The sequence below is a fragment of the Zerene cesonia genome, chromosome 2 (assembly GCF_012273895.1).
Source record: "Zerene cesonia ecotype Mississippi chromosome 2, Zerene_cesonia_1.1, whole genome shotgun sequence".
In the NCBI taxonomy this organism is placed as follows: Eukaryota; Metazoa; Arthropoda; class Insecta; order Lepidoptera; family Pieridae; genus Zerene; species Zerene cesonia.
In genome coordinates, this window is record NC_052103.1 from 951,783 (window position 1) to 974,108 (window position 22,326).

The 22,326-nt window shown below is 36.1% G+C and overlaps 1 protein-coding gene across 1 annotated transcript in view; it reads left to right on the forward strand.

The window, feature by feature from the left end:
- Positions 1–22,326, forward strand: part of LOC119834692 (ATP-binding cassette sub-family A member 5-like) — a 39,748-nt gene that overhangs the window by 8,064 nt on the left and 9,358 nt on the right. Inside the window, exons 2-24 of the mRNA XM_038359144.1 lie at positions 8,062–8,215; positions 9,726–9,905; positions 10,097–10,269; positions 10,878–11,115; positions 11,861–12,087; positions 12,312–12,390; positions 13,005–13,112; positions 13,818–13,961; positions 14,290–14,440; positions 14,820–14,958; positions 15,325–15,555; positions 15,935–16,049; positions 16,480–16,629; positions 17,159–17,326; positions 17,639–17,714; positions 17,961–18,137; positions 18,467–18,639; positions 18,982–19,077; positions 19,358–19,514; positions 19,812–20,163; positions 20,365–20,551; positions 21,189–21,305; positions 21,891–22,110. Coding sequence (XP_038215072.1) covers positions 8,062–8,215; positions 9,726–9,905; positions 10,097–10,269; positions 10,878–11,115; positions 11,861–12,087; positions 12,312–12,390; positions 13,005–13,112; positions 13,818–13,961; positions 14,290–14,440; positions 14,820–14,958; positions 15,325–15,555; positions 15,935–16,049; positions 16,480–16,629; positions 17,159–17,326; positions 17,639–17,714; positions 17,961–18,137; positions 18,467–18,639; positions 18,982–19,077; positions 19,358–19,514; positions 19,812–20,163; positions 20,365–20,551; positions 21,189–21,305; positions 21,891–22,110 — 3,812 coding nt within the window. The remainder of the gene's footprint in view (positions 1–8,061; positions 8,216–9,725; positions 9,906–10,096; positions 10,270–10,877; positions 11,116–11,860; positions 12,088–12,311; positions 12,391–13,004; positions 13,113–13,817; positions 13,962–14,289; positions 14,441–14,819; positions 14,959–15,324; positions 15,556–15,934; positions 16,050–16,479; positions 16,630–17,158; positions 17,327–17,638; positions 17,715–17,960; positions 18,138–18,466; positions 18,640–18,981; positions 19,078–19,357; positions 19,515–19,811; positions 20,164–20,364; positions 20,552–21,188; positions 21,306–21,890; positions 22,111–22,326) is intronic.

A 22,326-nucleotide genomic window follows, 5' to 3' on the forward strand; every position in this document is an offset into this window, starting at 1 on the left:
TTGTGTGACAATCTTATAAAAAACATATAATGTTATAAAAATCCTTCGAAGACATTAAAAGCCAGAAAATATATCCATATAAATATATTTAACTATGAGAGCTATAATATAAATGATGCAACATAATCTAAATATACTAAAAATATTTTTTAATACACTAAAAAATGCGCTCTGACGATAGAATCAACTCAATTGGATATATGATTTCCAGAGACCTATTCGTAAGAAGAAGGAATTTAATCCTGGCAATCCTAATCAGGATAATAAGATAAACTCATGAAGTTTTTGTATACCGAGTTTGAATTTAATCTGTCCGTTTGAAGTGGGTGAAAATCGAGTCTAAAGGAGTCGGTTACATACGCACAGCCCATTTATTTGATACAGCTGCTGAATTATGAAACTCCCTAACATAAAGTCATTATTTGAAAGAATCCTGACTGCTATTCAAGTAAAACGTCTAATTGGGTCAGCTTTCATTCACCTTAAGCTGGCAGGCATTAACGCCAGAAGGATCATATCATGAAATAAAAGGAAATTAATTAAAATGAGGCGTAATTACTAAAAATGTGACGAATTGTAGCTAGTCACTGGATCTCTCTGGAAGTTTCCAGAAAGTGTGTTTTGATGATACTTTATACGTTATCGAATTTTCATGTTTTTGAAAAACTTTCAATAAATTATTGAAAGTTATTTAATCTCTTTGCTCTATGATGAATTTATTTAAAAAATTTCCATATAAATTAAAATGAACAACAATGGACTAGGAATGGAAAAAAAAAACATTCTAAATAATATTATTACATCTCTTATTTCTTCTATTGCGAAGAAGACTTCCATCACTCAAATAATACTACTGATTGGATTATCTCTCAAATATAGTATACTAGTAGCGCCTCGCGGTTTCACCCGCGTAAGTCTGTATCCCGTAGGAATATTGGGATAAAAAGTTGCCCATATGTTATTCCAGTTTTCCAGCTGTTACCAAATTTCATTGCAATCGGTTGAGTAGTTTTTGCGTGAAAGGTCAACAAACACACACACATCCTTACAAACTTTCGCAATTATAATATTAAGTACGATTAATGCCTTCACTGTAGATTGACCAAAGATTTCTTTAACACATGCAACGCTCGATTTCCCCACTTTGATTAAGGTCAGGTTTATCAAAAAACCAACTCAGATTACCTTTGTATCCCTAAATTACAGCCCAAGCGACACTTCCACGAATCGTGTGCTAATCAAACCTAATGTCTCTGCGCTAAAAACTCCTTTCGTGTAATGAACACAAACCACAAATCATTCGGGCCGCACCTAACGTTTTCTGTAATCAGTATCTAATTTTATCGCCCGTCGCGTCACCTGTCTTTCATTATGGTGCCACGGGGTAACGACCCTATGTGTACCTGGCTTGGGGTAAATGCATATACTTTGAAGGGACATTACTGTTGTAGGTGTATTAGAACGGGGTGGTATTGATTGATTTTAGTTTTCACTTTTAGTAATACGGGGCGTGGGTTTCACATATAGCAGAAAATCAGAAAGTTTCGAAAATCGGGTCAGTGGCTTATACTTATAGTGTGAAGAAGAGACAGACGGACAGACAGTCACTTTCGCATCACTGCATAGTATAAAACAAACTACATAGTATAAAAAAGTCGCTTTCTCTGTCTTCCTATGTCCCTATGTATGCTTTAATCTTTAAAACTACCAACGGCTTTTGATAGGGTTTATTTAATAGATAGAGCGATTAAAGAGGAAGGTTTAAATGTATAACAAAAGCTATTAAAGTACCCCAAATTTAACTACCGCGAAGTCGCGGGCAAACGCCAAATTATATATATATGTACTAGCTGCGCCCCGCGGTTACACCCGCGTAAGTCCATATTCCATAGGAATATCGGGATAAAAAGTTGCCTATATGTTATTCTAGTTGTCCAGCTGTCTACGTACTAAATTTCATTACAATCGGTTCAGTAGTTTTTGCGTAAAAGAGCAACAAACACACACACATCCTTACAAACATTCGCATTTATAATATTAGCAGAATAGTGGGATTACTAGGGACTAGGAATTTTTAATATTTATGTTATAGTATGGGTTTACAAATTCTCAAATAATTTCCACTTATATATGACTCGAAGCATAAATGAAACCAACACATAAATTCAAGCCATTTCACAAAATATGCACCTGTGGTATGAATTGAAATTCTTGATTCTAACAGCAATGCAATTTGCCATAACAACCGCATTTTGCCAGGCTAATGTGCTAATGGTCAGTGGTGACGTCAGCAACATTTGTCAATGCCATACTGCAAGGTTGGAGGCTTGGGATCACCTGAGCCGCAGCATTTATGACGTTCAATAGGAAGTGAATTAAATTCTGGACATTATACCTATCCCGAACTAAGCTAAGCTGAATGTAAACTGCGCAATTTATAAAAGTTTTTTTAAAGAAAATCAATCCGCCTTCAAAGTGTCATAACCAAATTTTAACGGAACTGCATGGGAGGTACATGCTTTCGAATATAAAAGAATCATCTAAGTCGATGCTTGACTTACTGACTTGAAAATTTCGAAGTAAACAAACAAAAAAAAGCAATCAAAAATTCGCCCCTATTTTAAATATTTGTTTAAAAATGCGAGTATCTTTTGAAAAGCTTTAATAAGCTATTTTAAAATTATCCTGAAAATAGACGTGCAGTTATATGCGAAGGCTTTTAAAGTAGTAAACCCTGTTAGACAGGAACTAATGGCTTCTCCCGTCTGTTCTTAAACGTCTATCTATTAAAAACTTAGGTTCTATACAGGGTGGAATTTTTGTCTAAAGGCATGTGTATTATGTGTATTTACTTTTATAACCCTCATAGGCGGCCTGTGTCCTAGAAGTGGGAACATATATAGGCTGATGATGATGATGATGACTTTTATGTGTATTTTATTGTGTAAATTTCATTTTTGTTCAAGTATTTATTATAAATCTGTTTATTTATACTTATATTATAAATTATTTATGTATTTTATGTATGTAATATGTATATATTTTAATACTTTGCTATCCTCAGTTTTCTTAATTGCCTTATTTTTACTCACCCACTATTTAATATATTCATTTTTTACCTGCAACTTTAGGGGTTGTCTGGTAGAGATCGCTACCTAGCGTTATCGGCTTTTGCTTACTTTTAATGTTATTTTCAGTTTTTCTTTTTTTATGCGCAATGAAGAATTTCATTTAATATATTTCAAAGGCATATAACTTTAATGCTATGGATTGACTTGTTAACTCAAAGAAAACATTCCATCACTACATAGTATAAAGCAAAGTCTATACCCGCGTTCGTCCCTATATATGTATCCTTAGATCTTTAAAACTACAGAACTTTGTATGTGGTAGTCCAGCACGCTTCGGCACGAATTGGGCCAGCTCGCACCGGGGAAGTACCACACCCCCACAGAAGACCGGCGTGAAATAGCATTCTGCTGTGTTATCCTTTTCCTTACCCTTCCCAGTCCTGTTTTTTTATTCCTATCGCCAATCCTTTCTTAATCCCTTCCCGAAAAGTCGGCAATCCATTTGTAGAGGCGTAAGGTCTGCAATGGACCTTATGCCTCTCCAAATGTTCATGGGCGGTGGTAGCGCTCACCATCAGGCGTCCCACCAGCTCCATTGCCGACTGTATCATAAAAAAAAACGCATTTTGATGGGTTTTTTATACATAGAGTGATTCAAGAGGAGGGTTTATATGTAGGTATGTATGGTATGAGGGTGTACTATACATAATAACATCTGTTGACGTTTCATATTTGAATATGTCGCGAAGCCGCGGGCTAAAATCTAGTTGATTTTTAAAAGAAAAAAAACTGCAATTAAAGTTCAGAATATTCCAGAATTACCAGAATATTCGCTTACTAAAGCCGGATATCGGACTTACTAAAATCTAAAATTACTTGATAAATTATTACATACTAGACGCTGGTCCCGGCTCCGCCCGGATATCAAGATTCCTGTTTTATCCGAAGTGAACATGACTTTTGACGTTGAGCATGACTGTCTGACAAACATCCAAACAATTTTCAGATTTATTCAATTTAATTTATTTGGCATCAAAAACACATGTAAGTACATGAAATTGGACTTAACTTATATATAATACAATTTACATAGTAGGTAGGTACTATTTTGCACAATATATCATAATATTTATAATATAATAACTTGTATTAGAGTGATAGTGTGATACTGAAGTAATTGATAAATTTTATTTCATGGATCATGACCGCCTCCTCGGTACAGTGGTAAACGCGTGAGCGTAGAACCGTGGGGTCCTGGGTTCAATTCCCGGTGGGGACGCACAAAAAAAAGGTCTCGGTCTGGCAGGGCACAGAAGGCTGATCACCTACTTGTCTCTAAAGTCATCAAGACCTGTGAAACAGATGTACATCATCTGTCCCATACCCCACTAAAGGACACGGGACTTCACTTTATTGGATCGCGGGCAATTTATAAGTATCATATCTCTAACAAGCTTGATAAATCAAATGAACTTATTAAGATTATTGCTTTCTCCCTGGCATCAGAAATACATTATACAAAAACAAGACACACATACAAAACGGACCCTTATCCCTTTATGTACAGAACCCTCAAAATATGTATACATTTATATACATAATTGGTATGAATCAATATAAACCCGTAATGTATAAATTGGCTCTAATCAAGTGAAGCGAGATGACGTCACACGCTGGTAAGGTCATTTTAAGGTCACGGGGCGAGTTTCATTCCCAAGGGTTTAGGGTGTGAACGTCCATGGTGCCACGGTATGCGAATCTATGGAAATTTTTTCGTTGCAATTTTGCTGATGGATAAACTAGCGGCCCGACCGGCTCCATCCGATTTTCATCTCCATTAGAACCTTCCTTATTCCTTCCTACTAATATTATAAATGCGAAAGTTTGTATGGATGTGTGTGTGTTTGTTGCTCTTTCACGCAACAACTACTAAACCGATTGCAATGAAATTTGGTACATAGACAGCTGGACAACTGGAGTAACATATAAGCAACTTTTCATCCCGATATTCCTACGGGATACGGACTTACGCGGGTGAAACCGCGGGGCGCAGCTAGTAATGTATAGATTGAATGCAATCCTACAAAACAAGACTACGTCTCAAGTGTGATATTATTAAATCCAGCTAATAGAGATCAACGGATGAGATGTGAGCGAACCGACGTCCTTTTTGGACGCAATGAGGAAATGGCAAATCTTGAAGTGGCTTGCATTGCGATGGTTCAATTTTATATTCCGATAGTAATACTGGGCTTTTTTTTTATTTAAGTGGGGAAATCTTTATTTTCTTTATTTTTATATTAAATAAAATTAAACCCCACTGTGTTCCGTCAAGCCGCCTTATTGAAGGGGTCACGGGAGCTGGTTAGTATACATCCGCTACCCCCTCGGAGTAATACTGGGCTCAAGAAATCAACATCTTAAAAGCTGTTCGCTTTATCATCATCATAATCCTTTATTCATCCTCATAGGTACATATATAGGTACACTTGAAGCAAGTCAACAGTTACAGAGTTTCTTGCCGGCTCTTCTCTGTAGATACTGCTTTCCGAACCGGTAGTAATTGTTATGTACGTTATGACATTTAAAAGTGCTTTTATGAGAATTCTAATTGAATAAATAAATGCTTGAGTAACAAAATTCATCCCATAACGATCAATCCATAAACGTATCAGATAGTCATCCATTTATAATATTTTTTATTAAATATGTATTTATGAAGTTATCATACAATATATAATGGCCGCCATGTTTGAAACCTTTAACTGAATTAATTTATAATGCAACAGCGTTTTACACTTGAATAACAATAACTTATTTAAATTTTTAAGTACTGGATCGTTAAAACCGCTAAAATGCTTTTATCAATTGCGACAAAAATATTTTATCTTAATGAACTAATTTTAATACGCTTTTATTAGCTTCACCTGTATATTTTTATGTAACCGAATCCCTTATTGCCGATTTTGATATATTTTAAATGGACAGTTTTAATTCAACTTACAAAGTTGAATTAAAACCTACTAGCTACGCCCGCGATTTCACCCGCGTAAGTCCGTATCATCCCACATCCTTACCAACTTCGCATTTATAATATTAGTAGGATTATATTATATAGAAGAAAAGGATAGGAAGCAGGATAGGAAGGATAGTAGGATAGGATAGGATCAGGGATCGGTGACAATGCAACAATTGCATGAGTTTATCTTATTATCTTGATCGGATCGTCTGGATTAAATGAAAAGAGTATATTATCTGATTAAAATGTAACAACTGTAAGAAGAAGTTCGATAAAATATATTATGCATGTATGTAATGTTTTCAAAGAATTTTTAGCGCATAATTTATGTAAGAATAAATACATAAAAATTAAGAGCAAGTGAGCCAATGTACTTGAAATCATTTAATTGCGATGTTTAGTTTTTTAAACTATATTGATTTTTTATCAATCAAACAAACAATAGTTCCTAGATCTGGACCTACTTATACCTATAAGAATAGCTATTAAGGTCGTGTTACGTGTGTTTATTTCATTAATATTCACACTTCTTGCTTTAATTACGATTCTGGAATGAGAGTCGCATATTGAATTCTAATAAGCTCTTTGATAAACTTGGCACGATACGTTGATTCAGCAATCTGTGATAGAAATATTATTTAAATTGAGACTAAGTGGTTTGTTTTTATTTTTTGACGTGACAACGTCTTAAATTAGGTTGCGGCTCGGAGTCACTCATGAAAAAGTGTAACGCCCGGTAACGTTACGATGAGTCACCGATCTATGATCGGTCCGCTGCGCGCGTAGCACTAGAGAATTAGGCGCATTGAATCGGCGCGTGCTTGTGTCTCTGTCTCTGTCTTTCTCGAGCGTTCTTGGCGTTGTCACGTAAAATCTTCGCCCGTAAAACCGACTTTACAGGCAACCATTTTTTTATGTCATTATCGGCAAGAGAGCTGGTGGGTCGCCTGATGGTAAGCGCTACTATTTCTAGCGCTACAACTTCTTTCCGCTTACGGTGAAGCTTTGGTACGATTTACCAGTTACGGTGTTCTCGAACAATTACGACATTGGGGCCTTCAAGAAAAGAGCGTATATGTCCCTGAAAGGCAAAGCACTTGTAACACCTCTAGTGTTGCAAGTGTTTATGGGCGGTGGTGACCACTTAACATCAGGTGGCCCACCTGCTCCTTTGCTTGCTCTGCCATAAAAAAATGGATTGCTGAATTTTGAAGGTATAGGATAAAGAAAGAATTTATGAGGAGAGTGAAGAAAAGAACTGGGTATTGTAAGGAAAAAGATATTTTATTTATAACATCTATTGCTTGCGATTATTTGGACTAGTTTTAATATTGCGGGTAATGGAGCTGTAGGCTTGCCTGGTGGCAAACGATCACCACCGCTCATGACACCGAACATTCGCAGAGGTTTCGCAAAGGGGATACATAGGTTTTTGAAGTTTAAATCTTTGTTTTTCTAGATGTTTCTGAAAAGACTGACTTAAACCTTAACAATCGTACACAAACTAACAAAATAAAACCGAGCAGCAAAGCCAGTGAATTCGCGTAATTACATTTAATGTGATACTCACCCCATTCGGAGGGTACAATTTAATCAACCCCTCTACAGACCCCCAGGCGCCGGCAACACACGCGTAAGGCTTCACTTGAGCTCTTGTCCGTTTATGGTTTATGGGGTAAAGTAATCAATAACTTAAAGTTACATAAACAATAATCTAGGGCTTAAGTAATATCTTTTAGTATATTTAAAGCTAGGTTTTTTTTGTTTTTTTCGTACCGATATTGTTTTAATAGTTTATTGTTATATTAATGTATAAATCATATTGTGTTTACCTTTTTAAGGCGTGCATTTAGGTCTTGCTTAATTGACATATTTACTTGATGTAATCTATTTAATGTCATACCTGTTAGTGAGTCTAAAATAAACAAATAAAATAATAAAACAATTCCATAAATTGTCTCTATTTTGCAGAAAATGCCAAACGGAGCCAGATTGCGTAGCGATAGGTAGCAGGCTGCGCGGCGCGATGGGCACTCGCCCGCCGGCCGCGTTCTGGCCGCAGCTGTGGGCGACTGTGGTCAGGAACTTGCTGCTCAAGAAACGCGACACCAGGAAGACGCTCGCTGTAAGTTGTTACACGACAATTTTGATTTTATTAAATGAAAAAATTCGTTCACTTGACATAATTCGAACCGGCGTCGCCTGTGTCAGAGGAAAAAAATTAAAAAAAAACGTTTATTATAGAATGAAACCGACCTAAAATAATGTTATGGGTCCTCGATAAATCGACAAAGTTTGATATAAGGCCGTTTCAAGTGAGTTAAAATCGCGCCTCAAGGAGTTGATGACAAATATACAAGCGAAGCTAATAAAAAGTATGTAAACATAGACAATCAAATTGGAACTATACTGGAAAAGACGGGTTTTTCAGTAAAGCTCCCGTTCTAGTAGGTTTTCTGGAATAAAAACTATTTTATGTCCTTACTCTAATTCCCTAACATTATTGTATTTTGTCTCAACTTGTCAAGATCAAGCGAATTTTCTGGTGTTCAAAGCACCTTATTTAATGTTTAATCGACTTGAAAAAGGTTCTCAAAGCAGTAGAATTTGTATGTCTGTAATTACAGTTCAGAAACATTCGTCGTTTTAGCTATTTTGATTTGGAAAATTATCGGAATGTTAAGAAATATATCAAAGCCAATATATTAACCATTTTGTATTTGGCGTTTGGAAATTCAAAAATGCCCTCCATATTCGGAAATCCAGATTTAATGGCACAGAAATAAATAACATACTATGAATACCAAATTTATATTTATTTATCCGATTTTTCCTATCAAAAGCAGCTTAACCGTCAAATATATGAAATACATGTGAATTCTACCATTTATTGTTTAATATTTGAGTTAAATAAAACATAACACGTGGTACATTATGGCTCCACTTTATAATTGAAATGTTATAATTTCTATATAATAATAACTCGATTGAAAATATCGATCATAGATATAAAATACATGTTTCTAGAGAATTCTGAAGAAAAAACTTGAATAAAACGCTTTAAGTTCCCATCCATTCACGGCATTGTATCTTATGCTCAAGAGATTTCAAGTTGGGAACTACTTATGAAGTTAAATCGAAGTAAAACTACGGATATCCTGCTTCCTTGTAGTAAATAGAAATATATGAGACATCTTGACGCAGTGAGGTCTAGAATCTTCTATCAGTCTTTTTTAAATTGGTTTCTATGGTATTCTAAATTTCTACACCTATTCCTTTACAGTATCATTCAAATTTATTGATGTTGAATCATACAAAACATTACAAATATTATTAACGTTGTCAAAAAGTTGTATACGTCTATTACGTATTAAACCCATCTTAATATCCATTACCTTTTGACGTTTCTTATTGAAAGTAATTCTGTCTGCCTGTCTCTTCTTCACGCCAAAATTACTACACCCATTTGGATGAAAGGTGCAAAGATAGTTGAAGACCTGAGAAAGGACATTCTATATCGAAAATCCCACGGGAATGGAATCTTTACAGGTTTTCTTCTTTCCTTTGACAACGCAGTCGAAGCTGAAGCCGGTGAAAGATTAGCTTATTATAAGTATTTATGTATAATTCCCCAGGAAGTACTGGTTCCTCTCTATTCCCTGGGAGTGCTGATCTTCCTCAAGATGCTCGTACCGAACCCCAACTTCCCCGAAGTCAGGAAACCGGGCCGCCTCCTCCGTATCCATCATGATGCAGTGTCTGATAACCACGTGGTGGCCGTCGTGGCAGACTGGTACAACAGTAACGGAACATTGGTGTGTTAACTATATTTTAACTCAAACTCAAGCATTTACTAATTCAACTAAATTTCGTATTCAACTCAAAACTCAAACTCAAACATTTATTTATTTAATTAGACTTCTTATACAAGCACTTTTGAATCGTCATTACATACTTCAATAGTTAAATAGTTTTTTTCAAAATCTAACATTGTGTACACTTTCAGGCTTTTCTAGATGAAGTGAACGTAATGCTAACTGATTCTGGGCAGCATCCAATCACGTGGATCAGGTACAATGACACTACGGATCTAGACGACGCCTACCATGGTGATGCCAAGAGATTTCCACTGGCTGTCATCTTTCACACGGATCCTAGTGTATATGGTGAACCATTAAGGTATGAGCTTGTGTTTATATGTTTTGCATTGTCTACTTTTCAAGCTTTATATAACTCCAATCCCTTAAAAAGGCTTTATAACTACATACATGCAGTACTGCCTTTGAAGTTACGCTGATCGTTGGTGCTGACAGTTGAAGCGTTTTAGAATAACCCATAGATATCAGTGTGTGTCGTGTATAAAGGTTCATACGTCGTAAGCACGGACGGCCAGCGTGCGGTCAACGTGATACTCAAACTAGCCTTAAATTTTATTCTACTGCTCGATTTTTGCCTGAGGAGTATGTTTTGTATATCACTGGGTTATATACAAGAACTCTTATTTCTTTATTTTGTCAAAGACTTATGATTCACTGAAGTTTGAAACGATAACTTCTCGCTTTATCTTAACAAAGCCCTTTGCCTCACATTCAGATTTTTTTTTAAAATTCTAAATCTTTATTATCAAAAAAGATTTTAGTTTCGTATTTCTTCGATACGTTATTATTATTATTTACTATTTTATATTGGTGACCTTTATTTACCATATTGTGGCAATACATTAATATTACTATAACTTTTACAAAGCCGCCATAATACTCCCAAAATCAAATATTTTCATTTCCCAGATACACAATACGTACTAACCCATCAAAGGACGGAGGAACGCCATCTACGAGGACTTTGACCACTTCGCCAGCGAAATGTCGGGATCGAACCAATACGGATTGGTCTACAGACTGGTCCCGTGGGGGGCAATTGATACCACTATCAGAAATGCATAGAGAGGACACGTGTCCAGTGCTACAATATTATTATACTGGTTTTCTGGCATTGCAGACACTGATAGACTATGTTAAAATTAAGGTAAGGGCAGACTTGAAGAACCATTTTTAGCAAATTCCTCAACCACCTTCCATTCCGTCCTTTGTGTGATATGCTAGATAGATTAAAGACTAAAATAGACTAAAATTCTAAAGGGACCACACGGGACGTACCAGCTTTTAAATAAAAAAAAATCGATTCACCCAGTCAAAGTTCTAAGGTAACAAAGCTAAAAAATATATACAGACAAATTGATGAGCGAGGAGCTCAATTTTTTCGAAGTAGGTTGAATACCGACACATAGGTTAATAATAATAAAAACTCTACAAAGCGTGCATGCAAAATTTATTGTAATATAATACTTAGTGACGATACAATATTTTTATTTATTTTCTGTACATCTACATTTGTTATTGTTAAAATTTGTGGTTGAATGGTTGCTTGTTTATGCAGCCAAAAAATAGCAATCAGCTTATAGGATCTGTAATAGAATTACTGAGACAAAGAGTAGCATAATAATACTACAGAGATATCGGCACATTTTCCGTGTATGTAAAAGTAAGTGGTGTTAGTTACACTATTAATAACTCAAGAACGAATAAACCGATTTGGCTGAGAATAAGGTAACTTAGAATCAGGAGACTTGAGACTGACTTGAATGCGAGCTTAGAATCAGAATTTCACGGGAATGGGAATATGCGAGGAAAACCTCGAGTCTCTTTCCTGCGATGCGGGCAAAGCCGCGGGGGGTAAGCATGTATTTTATAACATCACCCGTGATTTCCAGCTGGATACAGGCAGAGAATTCCTCCCCCCACGGGTGGATCTTCTCCAATTTCCCAAGCGGCAGCACACTGGTGATTGGCTGGTGATATTCCGGGTGATTATGCCCATGTATATGGTGATGACGCTGTCGCAATTCATCACCTACCTCTTGATGCTGGTGGTGGGGGAGAAGGAGAAGAAAATCCGGGAAGGCATGAGGATTATGGGCTTGAAAGATTCCGTTTATTGGTAAGTGCTGGAGGCGACAAAAGATTTTAAAGTGATTTAAAACCAGATTTCATCATTTTTTATTAATCACTCTGACATTTTTAAATAGAGTACTCGTACTGGAAGATAATTAAATAAGTTTTTCTTTTGGTATTTAAGTTTTTTACATAATTAGTCTATTAATAGTAGAATTATTCTATTTTTAATTATGTCTGAATAAAATTATAATTAGATTATATTTTCAGGGGTTCCTGGTTTTTAATCTACGCAGTATTTGTTACGATTTTATCTATTGTAAGCACAGTTCTATTGTTTACTTTAAAGGTAAGTTATTTTCCAATCATAAGAATATAAATGAACATATTTTTATACTCTTTTAAAAAAGCTTTTCTTACTGTGTTAGTAAATTAATGACACATTAATTACCCTTAATAAATTTAGGAAAAACTAAAAACAAGTTTTAATCATTAACGATAGATTCGCCTAAATAGTCTTGCTTTTAAATAGATAGTCTTTTTTATAGATATCTATAGATAGTCTTGTTTACTAAGCTTATCTTATGAAATGATCGTATTGTCACCGATCCGTTATATAGGTTCAAAGTTTGAATTAAATCTTTCCATTTAAAGTGGATCAAAATGGAGTCTATAGGAGTGGGTTACGTAAAAACATACAAGTAAAGTTTATAAAAGGGTGTAAAACCATTAAATATACATTTAAAAACTGAAGGCACGTTTTAATGATAGCATCAACTAAATTGTCTCATTTGCTCTAATAAGGAGTAAACGATAGGAAATTATTGAATCCTAGCGATTCTGGTAAGACCATAGACTATGCATAAGCCACAATATACTCTAAGGGTGATATAATAAAAGCAAAATAATAAAAAATAATAAAGTGTTAATGATATATGTTTATAGAATAACTCATTTTTACAGGTGTTTCAACACTCGTCTTATATTCTGATATTCCTTCTGATGCTCCTCTTTGGGTTCACTATTATAACTTTTGCGTTTATGCTGACTCCTTTCTTCGATAAAGCCAGAGTGAGTATTCAGATAATAAAATAGTGGATTTGAAACGTTAGAATGTGCAAATAAAGATTATTTAATTGTTAAAACAAGAAAATAGAAAAAAATAAAGCTTTTCTTCAAGAAAAGGCATTATCGTTTATATTCTATCTGTCTGTACAGTTAAATCTTAATTAAAATGGAATTTGATTGAAAGACATAAAACGGTATTATGAGGAAAGGAACTTTTATTTAACTTTCGATTCAGAATACCACTAGCAAAATCTCTAATTTGTATGTGGTCGAGCACGCTTCGGCACGAATTGGGCCAGCTCGCACCGGGGAAGTACCACACCCCCACAGAAGACCGGCGTGAAATAGCATTCTGCTGTGTTTCGTTCGGTGAGTGGGGGAGCCGGAGGCCCATATTCTTTTCCTTACCCTTCCCAGTCCTTTCCTTTATTCCTATCGCCAATCCTTTCTTAATCCCTTCCCAAAAAGTCGGCAATCCATTTGTAGAGGCGTAAGGTCTGCAATGGACCTTATGCCTCTCCAAATGTTCATGGGCGGTGGTAGCGCAACCATCAGGCGTCCCACCAGCTCCATTGCCGACTTTAACATAAAAAAAAAATCTAACTATTGTTAAAAAACAAACGCCGAAAAGCACATAGTATGAGCATCTCGATCAGGGGATACCCATTTCAAGTTTCACACTTTTATATCAGAAATAACTTTTTTCAGACCGCAGGTATCCTAGGCAGTTTCGCGGTGAACCTAATGTCTGGACTTTACTTCATTCAAGTGTTTGTGTCTAACGCGGATTCGCTCGCCTTCTGGTTCCTCTCCCTTATCAGCTCCAGTTGTTATGCTCTCGCTATGGATAAGGTAATTTTAATATAAAAGATAAGATTAATATATACCTGAAGGTCTGCATAACAGATGTTGAATGAATGTTTGTTATTCAAAGAAACGAAAGATAGTTTATTTGGATTTCTGTATCTGAATAAAACAACTGTGTGTGATGCATGCAAGCATTAACTCTGAAAAAGTTCATGGCCGGTGGTGATCTCTTACTATCAGACGAACCATTTGGTTACCCGCTACTATGTAAAAAACATCATTCCAAATCACACAAAGGTTTCCTTTATTTTCCGTTAAGGAGATATTATTTGTTTAACTATTAGAAGTTCTAAAAATATTCAATCTATTTCAGGCTCTAGTGCTTGACATGGCGGGAGTGGGGGTGACCTGGGAAAACCTGTGGAGCGGGCCTGGTGTTCCCTTCGGTGGGAGCCTCATCATGATGGCCATAGACACCATTATCTATGCCTTTACGGCTTATTGGCTGGACGCTGTTATACCTAGTGAGTGTACAACTGCTTGTGTATTCTGTATCTTTTGTAGATTTAATATTTATAATCAAATATAAACCCTTTCGACCACCCTTTCTTCGAAACTCTTGATTTAAAGAGTTTATAATAAAACTGAGACCTTTGATGATGGCTGAGTCTGTCTCGATTGCCATGCTAATGTTTTTATGTTAATATACATATCAGTTGTTTTAGTTTTAAGGTTGTTGTGTGGCAATAAAACTTGATTTCCCTCCTTATTTCTTTTACACGCCATGTTTTATTTATAGATGACGTGATCATATTCTTTGGAATCAATTATAATTTCAATACTAATATAGATCTCAAGCCACTTTTAATATGATTTCTCTCTATCTCATCTCTTATCCCTCAGGTGAGTACGGCATCAAGCAGAAGCCCTGGTTCTGCCTCCTGCCGTCCTTCTGGTTCGGCAGCAGGCGCGGCCGGGTGTCTGCTGTCCACTTCCATTCGAACGGGGATGCACATAATAAGGATATTGAACCTGTGCCCAAGTAAGTCTCTTGATGATTATGTGATGGGTTATTATCGATAATTTGAATATTTTGTTCATCTGATTGCATGTATATAAATACGATAAGTCTTTAACAACATTGGCATATTTTATTGAAGTGGTAACTTCATATCGGTGGGGGGGGGGTTAGGTCGCTTCGTTACGTAACGCGTTACGGTAGCCGTGACTCTCAGTTTGGCCCTTATTCTAACGAATACCGTTTGATAAGTTTGCATTTTTGTCGGGCGTCTCAAAACGGACACGTTATTTCATAACAAATCTTAATGAAACTATATTTTAAGAATGTAGGTAAATGTTTGGATATTAATAAGTCCCAGGGTAGTTAATAAAACATACATTATTTCAGGGAACTGCAAGACAAAGAAGCTATCAGAATCGTCGGTCTCCAAAAATCCTTCCGCCATTGTCGTAAGCCAGAAATCAAAGCCATCGATGGCATCGATCTGAGCATCTACGAGGGTCAGATCACAGCAGTTCTAGGTCACAATGGAGCTGGGAAGTCTACGCTATTTAACATTCTGACTGGTTTAACAGCACCCACTGCTGGTACCGCGTATGTGTATGGATTGGATGTTAGGTGAGGATGTAATACTCTAGTGTAGTGTATGCTGTATATGTAGACTCGATTTTGAGGGGATATTTGTGTATTAATTTAAATAAATAATTAGGGATTTCTTGATAACAATGCAAATAAATCCTACTAATATTATAAATGCGAAATTTGTAAGGATGTGTGTATGTTTGTTATTCTTTTATGCAAAAACTACTGAACCAATTGCAATGATATTTGGTACATAGACAGCTGGACAACTGGAATAACACATAGACCACTTTTTATCCCGATATTCCTACGGGATACAGACTTACGCGGCTGAAACCGCGGGGCGCAGCTAGTGAGTGATAAATAAACAACTATTTAGAAGGAGTGTATAATTAATTTTATCATATTTTCACAGAGATCCCAATGACATGCATGAAATCCGCCAAATGACAGGAGTTTGTCCCCAGCAAGATGTGCTCTTTGATTTATTATCTGTGAAGGAACACTTAAAATTTTTCGCGGCAATTAAGGTATGACGTTATAAGAAATAAATTAACAATTATCATAATTTTTGATTATGCATTGGATTATTCTTCCTCCTTTTTTAATTTGGAAATTTTATATGTGTGTATGAAATACAAATATCAATTGTAGCAACTGAAATACTCCAAAAATTTCAAATCAATGTTCATGAAACAGCTTGGTGACAGACAGACGGACACACAGACAGCATGGTCATGGTAATAGGGTCACGTTACCCTTTGAGTAAAGAACCTTAAAAAGTAACTAACCATAACCAATTCAGATTTATTTATTTATCCCAAAATATTACTCAATTATTGTATTTTGTAGAATTATCTTAACAATTTAAAATAATTAAATACTAACATAGCCAAATACCAGACACACCTACACCTTTCTTTAAGTGTTAAAATCAATAAATCTGTTCTCTCTAATCAGGGTATACCAAGTAAGAGAATATCAGACGAAGTCCACAAAGCTGTGTCGGAAGTGGGCCTGTTGGACCAAATGGACGTGTTCTCGAAGCATCTGTCCGGGGGCCAGAAGAGGAGATTGAGTATAGCCATCGCTTTTATAGGAGACCCTAAGGTTAGTGGTGGAAATAGGGAAAAATAATAAGTTAAAAGAAATATAAGTAAAATGTACGAACATTTGTGAATTTAAAAATTTTCTTGTTATTTCTGAATTGTATCGAAAATGTATTGTTTTCCAAAACATGTAAATACCTACAGACTAATTTCGATAAAAAAGAAAAAAAAAATCACTGTCTGTGGTCATTATACACTACATTATGTGTCACACTACATTATGTGTCACAGTTACGAGAAATACAGGCCATATTTATTTTATTTTAAAGAAAATCGTAGGTTCATTATTAGGAATATTCAGGAATCATATTACGAAATTTCTAAAATAAATGAATCCCTTCCGTAGTTATTTCTATTATATGACAATCAGTATATCAGTGTCGTAGAAAACAAATAAACATTTTGACTGTTGAAAAGTTGTGTTAATGAAAAGAAATATTCGTTTTGCTCAGCAACGAGACCACGTTTTTGGTCAAATGTTTATAAATTATACATAAAAAAATAAAAACAAAATACTAACATGTTTACAGATAATAATCCTAGACGAGCCCACAGCTGGAGTCGATCCAGTGTCGAGAAGGAAGACGTGGCGAATCCTGCAGAGAGCAAAACGAGGGAGAGTCCTGTTGCTGACCACGCATTTTATGGACGAAGCTGATATACTGGGTGATCGGAAAGCTGTTATTAGTAAGGGCAGGGTAAGTGAGGGAAAATCAATATTTAGTCATGTTTAAGGTTTTACTTCACCTTGATGTTTTAAACTCTATGCCAAATGTCTGTATAAATGACTAATTACTCGGATCTAGTGACCAATTATGACTAGTTTGTGACCAATTCGAAGCACTGATTCAAACCAAAAACTTTTCAATTTGAGTAGGTAGATAGATGGGCCTGATGCTTTTCTTATTTAAAAGCTGGCGCCTGCTGTGTTTGTAGGAAATTTAGTTGTTTGTTAAATAATTACTCTTATTTTATGTCTCGATACCAACGTAAGCTTATTTCGTTTCCAGGTACGCTGTGCTGGCACTTCGTTGTTTTTAAAAAACAAGTTTGGTATCGGGTACCATTTAACACTGGTGCTGGATGGTAAGTTTTGTTGAACAATCGGTTTTTTTTGTGGTGATTTTGTATGGCGTGATTTATTGAAAATGTTTTTCATCTCTGGCATAAGCATTTTACTCAGAAAACAAAATTCATTCGATTTATATGCTTATATACAGTTTCTCTTATAAAAGCCACCCCATAACATACTATAACAAAATTAATCCACTTCATATCCAGCGATTCTTACAAAAACTGGCCAATATGTCACATAACCGTATCGCTGCGCAGGCGCATGCCGCGAGAACCAGATCACGCGGCTCGTGCGCGGGCACGTGGGGCGCGCGGAGAAGGCGCGGCGGCACGGCCGCGAGCTGTCCTACATCCTGCCGCACTACGCCGTACATCTCTTCCCGCCGCTCTTTCATGCTATCGAGACTGAGATACGGGAGAAGACGAATCGGCTGGGTGAGTGGGGATTGTGATATAAACTAGCCTTCCGCCCGCTTAGTACAGGAAATTCCCTTGAGAATGAGATGTTTCGCGGTAAAGGGTAGCCAACCCATTAGCCTCCTAACTATCTCCAGACACACAAGACATAACATCGTTCCGTTGCTATATGAAATAGAGATAAATTGACACAGTATTTGATAAAGAAATAAACATAACAATAATTTTTCTATATTCATAGGCGTCAGATTAAAAACTCTTCTTGTTAGTTTGTTAATCACTCGTAAGAGGTGCAATTTCTACAAAAAAAGGCAGCAAGAAACATGATAATATCTGATATTTTTCAGGTATCACGAGTTACGGCGTGTCAATGACAACATTAGAAGAAGTATTCCTTAGTTTAGAAGGTGAAAATACGGAAGAAATGGAATCGGTGGAAGGTGTATCTTCTGTGAAGCTGGTGCGCGCTAGAGCGTTGTCCAGAAGTCTCTCGTTACAGAGCAAAACCCTTAGCTACCAGGTGAGCTATATGGACTTAAAGTTAAATCTTATCAAGTTAGTCACATTTCAACTGAGTGAGATGAAATGTGACTAACTTGATTGTGAGAATTAATTTTGAAAATTTGTAAAACATTTTGAACAAAACTCAAACTCAAACTCAAACATTTATTCATTCAACCAGACTTCTTATATACACTTTTGAATCGTCATATTACACAGTTATAACATTTACCAACGGTGCGGAAGGCAGTTTCTACAGAGAAGAGACAATTTATCTCTATTTCAAATGAGTCGCGTTTAACATCCTTTAAAATATAATTATCTGGAGATGATAATTCAATTAATAAAATCAATTTTGCAGGAGCTCAATGACAAAGAGCAACAGAAAACGACGTCCCTCACGCCTCCCGCCTCACACGCTCTGCACTCCACCACACATGGAGTCGAACATGTCAAGGTAAGAGTAGTATTGTCTACCATACATTATTTATTTATTGAGATTTCTTTAGATTTGGTGTCTTTCTATTCGCATTTTTAACCTTAAAGTTTAACTTAATGGCCCTCGAGCCAGAAATTGATTTCGTATTAAATTCCTTCCTTGCTTATCAGCACTTGTACAATGTTTCATTTAAGAGTTTATCGTTCAGCATATTTCAGCTCCCTTAGTGGGTTGCCGTGCTTGAAAATTGGCAGATTACATGGATTTTAAAGAAGCAAACTTTTAAAATGTTGAACAGGTCACACCAGAGATGCCAGTCTCGGTAGAAGCCCTGGGTGAGATAGTAAAGACGAGCCCGTCGTGTTGGCGAACCTTCTGCGCGCTGGTTTACATACGAACTGTCCGGATGATTAGGGACCCGTATAAGTTATATGTGATGATATTTATGCCTATCAGTAAGTGTTTGGTTTTATATGATAAAGGGATTAGAGAAAATTGTTTGATCTTATTTTGTAAATCCTTATTATCATTGAAAAATTAATCTTTTTCGCTCAACACGTACTGAATTCGTCGTATTTTAAGTTTAAAATGGAGTAAGACATGAATTTTATAAAATTTTACGAACGCTATTAAGAATTTCTTTTACATATCCATAATCACTCAGATTTGTTTTTTATCGTATGATTTTCTAATAAGTTATTAAATTAATTAATTTCCTACCGTAACTTCTTAAACTATTGCCTCCTTCACAGTATCCTGCGCTCTGGGGCTCTACATAAAATCTCGTCAGATAGTATTCTTTCGGATGCAACCCCTCAAGCTGGACCCCAACGCGTACGCCAACAAGACCCCGACCGCCTTACACACAGAACTAAACGACTTCCAAGCTGTAGACGATTTCAAAAGCTCATTAGAAACCTTGGGAGCGTATCCAATAGGATTGTTCGATGGAAATTTCTCGAGCCTACTTGATATGGAAAATTTTGGCGCGTTCAGTTTGAAAGAAAGTCCGATTCCATACGGGAACATATTGGCCTATTATAATAGCACTTATACGCACAGTTTGCCTATTATTGTTAATCTTTTGGACAATAGTATTTACAGGTAAGGTTGTTATATGAACGGATTGGGAACATTAACCGAATCACTTTTTTCACATTGGGTTTCTTTTATACAGTTAATAATCATTCTATTTCTAATAAAAGTTTTAATTGCACGATTGTCTCTAATTTTTAAAATATTTTTTTTTCTACAAATAAGTGATTTAATTGTGTCTTTGCTTTATATACATATAAACTGTTTCAGGGTTTTAATGTCAGCGTCAGGGCAATTAGAAAACTTCAGGCCTATAGAAGTCTTGACGCATCCATTCCAACAAACAGAGCAGCCAGAAGAGTTTAATCTCGGTAGCGTTGTTTGCGCCATCTTCATGGGAATGATATTTGCATTGGTTCCCGTTACGTTGGCTGTTGATATTGTGTATGATAGAGAGGTGAGCTATTATCACGGTTTGACTTAAACTCAGTCGGGGGTTTCCAGGGATACGCTCTTGGACCACTTCTGTTAATTTTTTATGTTGATCATGAGTATGAAAATCTACTTTGAATTATGATTAAACTAGCTTTTCGCCCACGTAGAATTCGCTTATATCGCGCGACATGGTAAGGAGCATTTTCTTCGCATTAAAAAGTATGTTTTGTTCTTTCCCACGTTTAGCTCCATCATCATACCAAGTTTCATCAAAATCGATTTGGCAATAACGAACTTTCATACAACCACCTCTTTTAACCTTTTCTACCATTTTATCGCGATAAAAAGTAGCCTATGTCCTTTCCTAAGCTCAGTTCTATCTTTATACCAAATTTGATCAAAATCGGTACTGTGGTTTAGACGTGAAAGCGTAACAGACAGACAGACTACTAGTTACTTTCGTTACTAGTTACTTTCGCATTTATAATATTAGTAGGGATTGCAGTGTTATAAAGTAATCGATACAATTCAAAAGCACTTACAAATTTGTGAATAACGTCGTTAAATTTGATCTGATACATGATATTTATTTATAGTTTGTTGCGCATTTTGATTGTTATAGAAATGTTAAAAGATTGATTCAAATCATGTGTTCGTAGATTAAGGCGAAGAATCAGTTGCGGGTGAATGGTCTGTCCATGAGTATGTACTTCCTTACGTACTTCACCATTCTCATCTTCATCATGATTCTTACGAGCGTCGGTGTATTGGTACTTGTGAGTATATTCACGTATTCCATATTCGTTTTAATTATTCTATATTTATAATTATTGTTTCTCTTTAAAATTGCTGCGTTATTTGTTATTTATTGTTCTTACAGGAACTTGTTGTTTGGTTCCATTTTTTTAATTTGATATGGAATATCCGCAAGATATCTTTTTTGTAGTAGAATTATTATAGCAATGGTTATAAAATTTATCAGTTGGTAGTAATATTGTTAGTTATCATTATATTAATAGCACCATAAGCAGTGGTGGCTCAGTGGTGAGAACCTTGGACTTCAAAATCGATAAGTCGAGGTTCGAGACCGGGCGAGCGTGCAGGAAACAAATTGATTTTTCAATTTATCTGCACATGTGAATAACATCACCACTGCTTAAAACGGTGAAGGATAACATCGTGAGGAAACCGGCATGTCCAAGAATCAAAAGTTCGACGACATGTGACATCTGCCAACCCGCACTTGGCCAGCGTGGTGGATTATGGTCTGAACCCTCATAGGAGGCCTGTGTCCCAGCAGTGGGAACATATATGGGCTGATGATGATGACGATTATATTAATAGTGACTTGGACCTTTCAGGTAATCATAAACGACATTCCAAGCTTAACTAACGGATCTGCGATTACCATGCTCACCGGCCTCCTCGTCTTGTACAGCCCTTCCGCCATTTTGTTTAACACGTGCCTCTCTTACATCTTCGACAAAATGGACTCCGCGCAGTCTATCATGCCCAATATCACCACCTGGGTTGGAGTCATTCCTTTTGTTATGGTCGCTTGTTTGGACACTTTTAAGTGGGGTGAGTTTTAAATCTATTTACATATGTTTAGGTAAATTTACGTTTATTCTATACTTACAAAGAAACCGGATAATTATTTTCACGAGTTTTTTTTGTTGACATTTTATACGTGGTTGGAAAATTTCATCTTGCCTTGTAAAGAACTACTTAGTCTGGCCATAAATACTGTTACACTTAATTATAAAAAAATATTACATTTGAATTTCGAATCTGTCA